The following is a 12,281-nucleotide window of genomic DNA, read 5'->3' on the forward strand; positions in this document are numbered from 1 at the left end:
ACTTGCGGCTGCGTGAAGCAGCCAATGAGTGGCGAGAAAGTGCTGGAATCCCGAAGTGGGAGTGCTTCCTGCACATGAGCAGGGGGGCCTCATTGGACCCTCCAAAGCCACTGTATGAGCCAGAGCTGGCTGGAGGTGAGAAAACTGTGCATGTGCTTTGGCAACTAGGTGATGCCAAACATCTCCTGCAAGCCTAGGAAAAAAGTAAATGTGTGGAGAGGGGGGATTATCCGGAATCCTTCCATGCATTTCCAAGAGGAACACAAAAATGGATTAAAGTACATATGATGGCTGGAGTGTCACTTAAAAGGTGGACAATGATTACAAAGAAGAAGAAAAAAAGCAGAAAAACAAGTTTCCTTAGTTCACAGTTACCACGATTTCTTACAATAATCTGGTGCCAAATCGGATTAAAAGAAAGATTAAATCTAGGCGAGAAAGTCATTTTAACTCTACCAGCAGGATTCAACCATCATAACAAAACATGGAAATCATATTTATCATTAGGTTTAAAAAACAAAACAAAAACAAAAGTACAAGCCACCCTGATGAAGCGAGTGCAGGGATGTAACTATGTGGGGCTGAGAGTGAGTTAGTTTGACCTTCGGCGGCCATAATCCCCCCTATGATTTTATTAGACCAGTATCTGCTATGGTAGCACCAGGAAGCCATGTCACGGCCCAGCTGCATCCCCCGCAGCTACACAAACCGTGAAACCAACATGGAAACAAAGGAAGCATTTGACAAATTTACTATGCGACAGCCGTTAACCTTGGTGAATGCAGGTGGCTAATACAACTTGTAATATTATCTTACTGCTATAAAATACAAAAAAACAATTTAACCAGCAGTACTTGTGAGTCTGCTCGCTGACCAATGTGAAAAAGATCAATTTCTAATAAACAAAAAAGTACTCTCTGCAATCACAAGATCCACTTTAAGAGGATCATACGCCTCACTGCCCTTTCTGCAAGGAATGGAAAGGCTTCAAATTTGTTCATTTCACAAACCGATTCTTTTTTTGGTCACCTTGAGCACTACATTCTCTGAACTGTTATTAAAGGCATGGCAACTGAGTTTTGGTGGGTTATCTTCTGCATACGGTTTTGCGAAGTTTTATCTCTGATACTTCCTGTGAAGATCAGACATCAAAACCACAGTACAATCTCTACAAGTATCTTGGTACAAATTACATCGAAGGATTTGCGCCTCGCACCATGTGCATAGAAAGGTTTTAACTCACCTGGATTTACCAACAAATAAATAAAAAGTTAATCTGTAAACCCCACAACAAATCCAGCACAGAGGGGTTTATTCATTATGAGGGGACAACAATAGCAAGTTTCTCCAGCAAGCGGTGTAAATTGGCCCTGTATAGTGCATGCTTCAGTGTGTATTTAACGATACATTATACAGGGCCAGTCAAGCTTAAGATATAATGTGAAGTCAATGAGCTGAATCAACACAAAAAGGCCTCACAGTAAGCACCTAGCATGTAGGTGGTTTACTGTATTCGTTACTAAAAAAGATGCCACAGAATCAACATGACAGGATGCATTTTGGTATCCTTGATAAACAGGTATTTTGTTACATTCTCATAAATGCTTTTTTTTTTATTTTTTAACAAGCACTTACATTTTCTGCACTACAACTATAGTTTAGCAGGTAAATGATCATAGTGAAGTCTCAAAGCGCTGCATTACACTTTAGAGGACATTTATGCTCATCATGATGTGAAAACGGAAGACTATGGAAAACTAGGGGAAAAAATGAACATGAAAGATGCGGATAACTTTTATAAAGTAAACAAGATGCAGTGCTGAAACGGGGTATTTAAAGCTAGAAACGTGTGCCACAAAACCAAGAACGCAGTTATAGTACGGAAAAAAGGAATACGGCACAAACCTTCCTGCAGCGGTGGAATGCTCATTACGGCATCCAAAAAAGTCTATAGATTTGGTCAGCAATATATTTAATGTATATTTTACAATACATTTTAAAACAAATTATAGGTGGTGAAGTTTTGTCTCGCTGAATCAGTTAATGAAATGCAATTATTGGGTATTTCAACTCCAGATCATCGACATAGGAGGTAATACTAGCTGAAAGCGCCTGTTCCTTTTCTAAAGCATGTGAATTATTCATGGAGTAAAACTTGTCTGTTATGTAAAGGCATTTTAATCTAACAAAATATTCAAATATTCTATAAAGCACGCTGATGAACATATGGAAAGTAGGATTTTCTAGGCAGATGTACATGAACTGCCAAAGGTTGTTAATAATTATCTGTCTGCCTCCGACTTTACATAAATTGAAGTATTTTTCTTATTTACCATTAAATATACAAGTTATGATTTTCCTGCTTGGTATGAGAAGGATTTGCTATGAATACCAAAAGCACGAAGAAACCATCTCCAGCTAGAAAGTTTTCCTAAAAAAGAACAAATCGAGAGAAAGATATTCAAGCTACCAGTCAGCTATCCCACCTCTGTCAATCGGGATACAATTTCTCATCAGAAGTGGGTATGAATTTAATACAGTAATGCTGAATTCCCTTAAACTGTCATCATATGCACTTTAACATACACACCAGAAGTGCCCCCGTTAATATAACACGCTCCTGGGCAAATGCACAGAGGGATTTATTAGAATATACCCTCCTATAGATTTGCCTTTTTGCATCTTGACTTCTACTTCCCTGCGGGCACAGAGAGCACCGCACATTGACCTGATCAGCCGTCGGCCAGAAGCTGGATATGCCCACTGCGTGAGAATCGCTAGTCCAGCCCCGCTTGCTGGTGCACAGGCTCACCGGCCGGCAAAAGAGCTCCAGGTGACCTTCAAGTAGACAGAAGTGACAAAAAAGGTTGGACCAACAGAGAGGACAGCGCAATACAGCTTCTCCTAAAAGATAAATACTTAATTCCTTATTTTTTTCCTAAGGCACATAACTTGTATTAAAGCACTTACAGCGAGGCTGTATTCGACATTAAACTGCCCCTTTAACAGAAGCGACCACAACTTCTGCTTTAAGCTCCTACACAGCTTCATAATTATTTTCCAATTCTTTGAAACCAGTAGGTAATTTGCCCCAAGCGAACGTTGCACATACACATAAAATTTAAATTCTTCACATACTTTGCTGCACTCACAGTTCAGCGTTTTTAGAATATCCCCGTAGAAAGGCTCATACAAATACATTTCTCTGCCAGAGAGTCAAAAAACATAACTCACAACATGCTGTACCCTACTGCATTGAAAGGCAATATAAGATACTTCTGTTGTGGCTTCAAACAGTACAGTGTGATATCATGATCATCTTGCTGCAGATAATGATGCATTGTTCAATACAACTTGGAAGAATGCAAAGAATGCAAAAAAAATAAAATGAGCCAAGAGCCCTACAGGGATGTAGAGGGATCTTTAGATTGTAAATCATTAAGTGTATCACCATGTTGTGTAGCACAGAGGACTATTCATCTCTCCTTCCCTATGCATAATGGAGCAAGAGAGCAACGTATTATATCCATACTGGACACGAAATCCATTTTTAAATTAAAGTCCTTAAAATGCGACGCCTCTGCAGTCCCAGCTCCGCACCAGTTTTGGCTGCCGGAAATGAACAGAGTTCTATGTAAGTGGGGGTTCTTGTGAGATCAGCTAACGCTATCTTGATTCAGCACTGGAGCTGGCTGGTGGTGAGAATATTGCACGGTGCATAGGCAAGGAAGGGGATTCTCAATAATCCCATCATACATTTGCACTGGAGGGGGGGGGTGTTATTTTAAAGCTGTACACGATGGCTGGACTGTCCCTTTAAGAACATCATTTTTCCAGTTGCCTGTAGGGAAGTTGGGCTATGTCCATATAGGTGCAGTCCAAAAAGAAGGTGCCAGAAGACACGGTCATTAATGTCAGACTTCTGATGCCGTGTCTTTCCTGGCAGTCCCAACCGCAGGTACACAGCTACTCTTACACATTTGCATGGAGTCTGCATAATTAAAGTTGCTGTTCCAGTCAACACAATTATGAAGCTCTCTAGCATGTTAGGAAAACATCTTCTGAGTTTTTCTTTGCTCTAACGAGAAGCTTTTATCATGGCATCAGCCTTTCACCGTCTGCTTTTGTGTCTCTTGATAATTAAGAAAAAGCTTTGTATTAAGGCATTATTTCTGAGAAAGGTGTGGACATTCAACAGTACTTAGAATCACGGCTCTGCCACAGTCCTCCGGTAAACAAGGTAGACATTTCAAAGAGGTGAATAATCAGTACAAAATCAAAAAAGGTGGCTAATCAGTTTTTAGCCACACTTGTACCTAGCCCACTGTATCGGTGAGCGGGGGGCATCCACGCTTCATGCAATATTTCAGTACCCAACCCAAGAAATTGGGAGATTAGACAAAAGATACGGCAGAGGGGCTGTTAATATTTTCAAGCATAGGTAGCTTACCCACCTACATCCTCTACTGGCGAAACTACCCTTAGCTCATCAATAAATTCCATGACGTCATTAACGGGCACATGCACCAATAATGCAATTAAATGCTTTCCAGGTAGCAGCCAGCATTTTCCATGCCTAATCTCACCGTGTCATAACGCGTGATTGAAATGTAAGCAGATGAGCCGCACGTCCGTTAATGCAGCACATGCTTGCATGCCAGTGTGTGTACATTAGCAGCCCACGGTAACATTTGGACTAGCAATAGCAGTCGCACAGTCCGGATGTGTTAAGGTGTATATTACATTTACAAATTGTGCCATTGAATAACTTTCAGATTTGATAACGCTAGTGAAATTGTTTTGTCAAATGGTACAGGGAGGATGCTATCACCACTTATTGTGTACCAGATCAATAACCCTTTACAACACCTGCTGCTTCATAATTAACATTTACTATAAGCCTTCCGTTATTGCATATGCAATAAGTGCGAATCCTAACCTTACTACCTATGGGTTACATGAAAGAAGATGCTACATTATCCAGGCCACTGTTCTCCCGTTATTATCTGGAAGAAACAAAGTAGGCTTTTATTCCATGCAGTCACACTTACAAAGCATTAACGTATTTGACTACACTGCTTCTATTCCTTGTTAAATCACACCCGTAAATTGCTTATTTCACATAAAAGGTGCAGTTTAATACAGTTCACAAAGTTACCATGTAGTATATGCTACTTAACTGGATTCGGGAGATTGATTAGATGGTGAAGAACAAATAGTCCAATGTAAGTCTACAGAGCCTAATCTTCAGATGGAAATAAGAGGCTTGGCCAAATACCTCTGTCTGCCATTTTTGTGTAATATTTTAAAATGGAACATTTACCAGAGGCCAGGCAGGACAAACTTTAGTACAAACTGGCAACAAGGTCAAATCGAAGACATATATAGAACACTACACAGATTGGGCTCCATCAGTCCAGTTTTATAACAGCTAATTGCCTATTGGAACATATCTTTTATTTATATAGCGCCAACAATTTACCCAGAGCTTCATACAATACATATATTCAAGGGGTATGACAAGACGAGAATTGACAGACTAAGACAAACCGATACATTAGGTGGAGAGAGCCCTGCTCGCAAGCTTACAATCTTGAGGGAACATATCCCAACTATGATGACATGCCATGTGTTTACAATGGCCTTCTCATTACATGGCATCAGGTATTCTACCCAGATAATACTTGTCCCGGTGTTGCATACCAAATGTAATTAGATTATTTTCCTCCACGTCAGTCAGCATTGCCACAAACCTCCCAAGTTGTGCTAGCTCTGGTAGCTGCCAAAGTAGACTGGTTTAGCCTGCTTCAAGGAGCCAAAGATTTCACAAACTAGAACACAGCTAAAATTACTTTGGCAACTAATGCTAAATTCCTTTATTGCCATTTTTATACAGGTGTATGAAATCGGGACAGAGCCCCTAAATATACAACTATTACCTGGGATAGTTATATCTCTACCCGCGCAGATCCGAATAGCTGCAGGGTGAATTGGCATCATTTGGGATGAATTGTTTAAGAAATTAGCACATATCCATATCGCTTGCTTTGTCCCTTCTATGATTTCCACTACCCCATGAAGAGTAAAAGGGACAGTTTGCTGCACCGATAGCACTACTATAGAACGTATATTTAAAAATATCTAAAGTAGAAGCTGCAGCCTTGCAGCTGTCCTCCACCTCCATACTCTGAAGCAGCCAATCATTGGCAGAAAAGCGCTCCAATTTCTATCAATGGGACAGTTTCCCACACGTGCGCAGGAGGTTTCGAAAAAGTGCGGATTGGTGGTACTTATATCACGTGGAAGGAGATGCACTCTACAGCCGGGGGGGGGGGGTTGTAAAAGAGGCTGCAGAATCCCCCCATGCATTGGCAAAGGGGACACCATGATAATGTAAAGGAATCAAGTAGCTATCATATGCATTAAAGTGCAGATAGTGGCTGGAGCGTCACTTTAAGTTAACACCCACAGAAGAACACAAATATTTACATACACACACATACATGTATGTGTGTGTGTGTGTATGTATGTATGTATGTATTCATACATACATACATACATAGACAGTGGAAGGAGATACATGATACAGCAAATACGCTTGTCAAGGGATACCAGGTGTACTGCTTTATGTACCCGCCCCCTCTCCCCATTTCCCCGCTGGACAGGGGGGGGGTTAAACCCGGGTGTGTTCGGGCCGCACCGTTATGCCGTCCTATCCGCCAGGGCCGAGACTGAATAGAAAGAGATTTACCGTCCATGTGTGCAGCAGGATCCGGGTCCGCCATCCCTGGCCCCAGACGGATCTAGATTCGGGGACCTAGAGCAGTAAGCTCGGCCTCGGCATCCTCCAGCACCGCGTCATCCTGACAGCGTGACAGGCAGCGCGATGACGGAGCTGGGCGTGACGCTGACAAAGGTAGTGCTCCCAAGACCGCCATGTTTGTGTCGGGCAGGGAAGGGAACCTTTTAGTTAGAGCTCATGGGATTAATGGTTTCTCCCGGAAAAGGGTGAAGCGAACTGTTAATTACAGAAAGTAAACTCATTAATCAATTCATTAAATAAATTTAATACATACTTAAACTGTTGTCTATGGTATATACGTGCTAATATAAGGAAATGGTATGTAACCAAATATTAAATGACCCATTAATACTTTTATATTTGTGACTGTCAGAATTCCTCACCTGAGTTATACATACGTCCCAATTTTTAGGAGGTACAGTCCCTCTTTGGCCTCAAATTCCTTTGTCTCTACTCATCTGATGTCACTCTTTTCTAGGTTTGCTGGCTAAAAGTGTACTGTGTTCTACAGCCCTAAAAGTCATTATAATGTGCATAAAAGCAGCATAAAATGTGTTTAGAAATGAAACTATGTAAATAATATACATTATTCTTCTGAATACCCTACTTAATGCGCCCACTTAGCTCTTTTAGATCACGAAAAGTCAGGTCAAAGCCCTGTCTCCTATCCAGTGTGATCTGTCCACTAGATCAGTGCTTCTGAACTTTTTAAGCCCTTGGACCTTTTCCAAACTCACAGAACATGTCGTTTTATAGTCATTGTAAATGTTGTTGACTATGGTGAATACCTTTCACGCCATTTGATATATAATATACCGTTACACATAAGAGGGTTTCAAGGGGCAATTCTGTAAAAAGAACAGAAACCAGGATCAGAAGCTTTAATCGTGGACTACCCCCTGAGAATTGGACACCTGGCCACCATAATCAGGCCCAGAGTTTTAGGAGACCCAAAATGCTTTGAGGTATACAAGTTGACCCTTTTGAGTTGACACTAATGACTATAGGATATTTGTGCAAATATTATTATTTTGTCATAATATAGCTGGGGGAGTAGAAGAGTTTGAGCTAGACCCAAGTCAGTTTATACTCCACTCTTGTTTAGTAATTTGGTCCTAGTGTAGTTTAGATTGCAATCAACTTGTTAACATAAGCTCAGGGTCTAACTTGGTTTGACTTGGCTTTTGCTGTGTCAGGAGCTAGGTCGCCCATGTCAAACCCCATAGGGAAGTATAAGTTTGATACATGTAATATGTTGTTCTTTATAGGCCCACTAAGATCAAAAGCAAAATACACACATGGAGAAAGGTCATGGCTATATCTGGGAACTTAATATAAATACATTTTGATGATTCTGTTAAAGTGACTTGCTAATGATGATAACACAATTATTCTAATAATGGTGCTAACATTTCTCAAGTGGTGAAAATGTTCTCAATAAAGTTTCATATCTTGAAGCAGGGATTATTACTTTCATGTGTTAGTGACAAAAGCACTAATTAGGATGTCCAGATAATATAATTAAATCTAAATAAATGATGATGGAGGAGAGTGCCAACTACAGTTTATGTAGTCCTTAAGAATATTTACATTTACACTAAGGGTTCCCAGGAATGTTCCTTTTTCTTTTACTTGTCCTAAACAGTCTGGTGGTCTGGATGTTTCCGCAATGCACATTTTGTAGTGAAACATGCTTAATATGGGGAGTGATGCAACAGAGCCATGTAAAGTTGAGAGCTCCATTTACCACCAATCTCGTTAACTATGAAACCTACCTTCACATTTTCCTTCAACCTCCCAATATTTTGAAAACATGTGAGACCCGTACTCTACTGAACTGTCACCGACTGCTGCCTACTATTTATTGGGATTGCTCCACTGCCATTCCAGGTTCATGCTCTTCTCCTTTCCTCTTGTCCAACCACATGTCCCCTTGATCTGATCCCTTTTCACCTTATTCAGTCTCTCCAATCTACTCTTGTTCCTACACTAGCTACCTCTCAGTCTCTACTGGATCTGTCCACTTCCTCTTCAAGCATGCTACCATAACTCCTATCTTGGAAAAGCCCTCTCTGCACCTGACTTACCTGTCCAATTACCCAACTTACTCTCGCCTCCAAGCTTCTTTAAATAATTGTATACACCCAACTTACTAAACTTCTTAACTTCACCTCCTTACGCGACCCATTCAACCTGGATTCCGCTTCCGGCAATTTACTGAGACTGCCTTTACTAATAATTAGTAGTACGATTGTAAGCTTGCGAGCAGGGCTCTCTCCACCTAATGTATCGGTTTGTCTTAGTCTATCAATTCTCATCTTGTCATACACCTTGAATATATGTATTGTATTTAGAGCTCCCTGTCTTGGTGTCACTCTTTCACATCCAGTCTGTCTTAAAAAACTGCAGTCTTTATCTTAAAAAAAAATTCCACATTCGTCCCTTCCTAACGCAAGATGCCACCAGGGCTTTTGTCCATGCCCTCATTATCTCCCACCTAGACTGTTGTAACCCTGTCTTTGCTGATCTCACCCATACCCATCAACCCTCTACAATTCACCATGAACATTACTGGCAGGTTTTTTTTCCCATCGGGTTATACCTCACACCTGTGCCAGTCTCTTCAATGGCTGCCTGTACTCTTCAGGATTCATTTAAAAATCCTGACTCTTATCTTTGAAGCTCTTTATAGCAGTTTCCCTACTTACATCTCCTGACTCATCTCTAAATAGTCTCTTCTGTGTGGCTGGTCTATTCCTAACAGTGGAACTTTTACCTCTTTTTTTACCCTAACTCACTCTAGATTGTAAGCTTGTTTGACCAGAGCCCTCCTTACCTGTTGTTTCTGTAAGTCAAATTGCTGTGTTGCATGCTACTTGTTATGTCCTGTTTACCCATTGTATAGCTCTGCAGAATATGATGGTGCTATATAAAACAATAAATAATAACCCCCCCCTTTTATGATTCACTGCTGATTGGCCCTCCCCTTTCCTCATAGGAAAGCCTGAGGTGGAGGTGGAGTTGGACGAAAGTAGGTGGAGAATGGGCACGGCCAAATGCCACCGCCTTGAGAAAGAAAAAAACTGACCCACAGACTGGTCAATAAAATCCCACTCCAAGTTTATTTAATTATCCCATGCTCGTTTGTGCATGAATGGGGGAAAATAGGCTAATATTTGCTTCTACTTGGATAATAGGAAGTCCTAGTGACCCATGTACTTTCTTATATTTATTTCATATGTATTGCAGCGCTCAGGGTAATTTTGCAAGTTTCAGGCAAGGACATGCAAGTACTTTTGGAAATGTAAAGTTGCAGGCCTTCACAAACTACTTTCATTTTAGTAATCCAGAAAGTTGTTTTGCAAGCATTAGCATTTGACCTTGGTTATCTGACCCATCAGTAGTAGTGTGTTACTGTATGCTGTTAGCATGAATGAACATTACTGTAAGGCATTAGAATGTGTGTTCATGAATGGTGTTAGCATGAGTGTGTGCTTTTATTTCATGTTAACGTGTTAGTGTATAGTGTTTGAGTGTCAGGGGTGAGTATAGTGTCTAGTAGTGTCTAGTGGTAACTGGGAAAGGAAGAGAGGAGAGGAAAAGTGTGTGTGTGAATATAAGATTGAACCAGTGTTAGGATGAGCCTGTGTGTTAGTATGTGTGTGGGGGAGGGATGTAAAAGAAATCCCACACTCAAGTTAATCCCTGGTGGAAGGCATTAGGGGTATGGGCACTGTGGAGAGAGGCAATAAATAAATAGTAAATAAAGAGTAAATGTTACCCATGCAAATCCTGTACTGTTGTATGTAACTGCTTTAGCTACCCCTGTACTCTATGCTAGATTGATTTTCTCGCTGACCAAGCCATTTTCATGTGGGTATTGTTAGGCTGGAGAATTAACATAGTTGAGCAGTTTACACATATGCATGCAGACCTAAACCCTCTTAACCATCATAAGGGACAAATTCATAAACAATGCTTTATTAAAGCAATTATCAGTCAGTAAAATTACGATTTCTATGGGAAATTCTGTAAGCACGCTTGAATAAACATGAGAATTGGTAAAATGTGTATGTAGTTTCTTGAGATGAAATGTTTCTTTCCACTTCAACCCTCTCCTAAAACTTACTATTTACTGAATCAACCCATTTGTAACACACTCTTATACTATATGTGTGTCTGTCTCTTGACAAATAGCTATGTACATCTGAACTTCCCTATTGTGATCTCACACAGATCACAAACAGGAGTTGGCATTTAAACCAAAAAGTAGAAGCATAACTATTTCTTTAACAGCAGCTGTATTTAGTTCCTCTATAATAACTGGTATAAGGGTTATTTGCCCATCACATGACCCGCCAGTCCCGCTAACATACTGGTTAGCCAGATATAAGTCAAATGTAACAAATACTTGGCTACAACTCAAAATACCCCCAGGGCTTGAAGAACAGTAATATGCATGCACTTTGGAACTATTAATCACAGAGTTAAATTGTTGGTTGCCATCTTGTGTAACGCTTAGCACAGTATGCTCTGTTGTACTTATAAATATAAGCCTAGCATCTGTGGCGTTAAGTAGGTATGAAAAAATAATACAGAATTCTTGTGCAATCAGACCTAAGGTTCTGTTGCTTAAAAAAAGAATGACTGCTATAATCCATAAACCTACTACAGAGTCATATTATTTGCATCCCATCATTCAACATTGAGTGAGATGCTTGAAACTTAAACAGTGTAATTAAAAGATTAAACTTCAAAAGCATTCACAATATATTTAAAAGCAATGTGAATGGTATTTGCGGAATAGGTTTTTAAATACATGGCATGTGTTTTTTCTTTGTCTATCGGTTAAAAGTGACAGGCCTCCCATAAACAGTAATATTACATGCATTTTGGTCTTGGACATTGATAATTGGTTGTTATAACTGAAAATGATATAGAGCATAGAATAAAAAAAACAAATCTGAAAGGTGTTGGACAGGGGTCACATTAATAGATAAGCAGCATAGTTTTGTAGCTTTACTTGTGACGGCTAAATCCACCCTGGACAGGGCAAATCCAAGCTGAGCCAAACTCACTCGCCCAGTGGTGGAAGTCCTTACAAGCATCTGTACGAATATACACAAGGACATGTATCCTGAATGTATCATTTTGACAGAAAAAAGCATTTGCTGTGCTTGCAATGGATCATATTGATTTAAAGGCAACCGATTAATAAAAAATGATGAATGATAAATAATGAACCCCAGGTTTTCACTGCGATATAATTATTGCTCTTGCAATGCTTTGATTCACAGTGCAGTGTAACTAGTGACTGTACACAAACAATACTCAATGTTATCAAGCTCTATAGCTTTGTGGCACATGGATGTCTGTTGTCATGTTTAGCACCTTCGGGACTTTATATAAATTTTTTACCAATAACTTAATAGTTAAGTTATTAATAAATAATAATACATTTGTAAAATAAAATAATAAA

General features: G+C 40.0%; 1 protein-coding gene across 2 annotated transcripts in view; it reads right to left on the reverse strand.

The window, feature by feature from the left end:
• The window catches only part of RABEP1 (rabaptin, RAB GTPase binding effector protein 1), a 34,276-nt gene extending 27,395 nt beyond the window's left edge, over nt 1–6,881 (reverse strand). For both annotated transcript variants that reach the window (XM_053454961.1, XM_053454960.1), the window contains exon 1: nt 6,752–6,881. In XM_053454961.1, coding sequence (XP_053310936.1) covers nt 6,752–6,785 — 34 coding nt within the window. In that variant the 5' untranslated portion in view covers nt 6,786–6,881. The remainder of the gene's footprint in view (nt 1–6,751) is intronic.
• Nucleotides 6,882–12,281: the final 5,400 nt, after the last annotated feature.

This window comes from Spea bombifrons, chromosome 2 (assembly GCF_027358695.1).
Source record: "Spea bombifrons isolate aSpeBom1 chromosome 2, aSpeBom1.2.pri, whole genome shotgun sequence".
Classification (NCBI taxonomy): Eukaryota; Metazoa; Chordata; class Amphibia; order Anura; family Pelobatidae; genus Spea; species Spea bombifrons.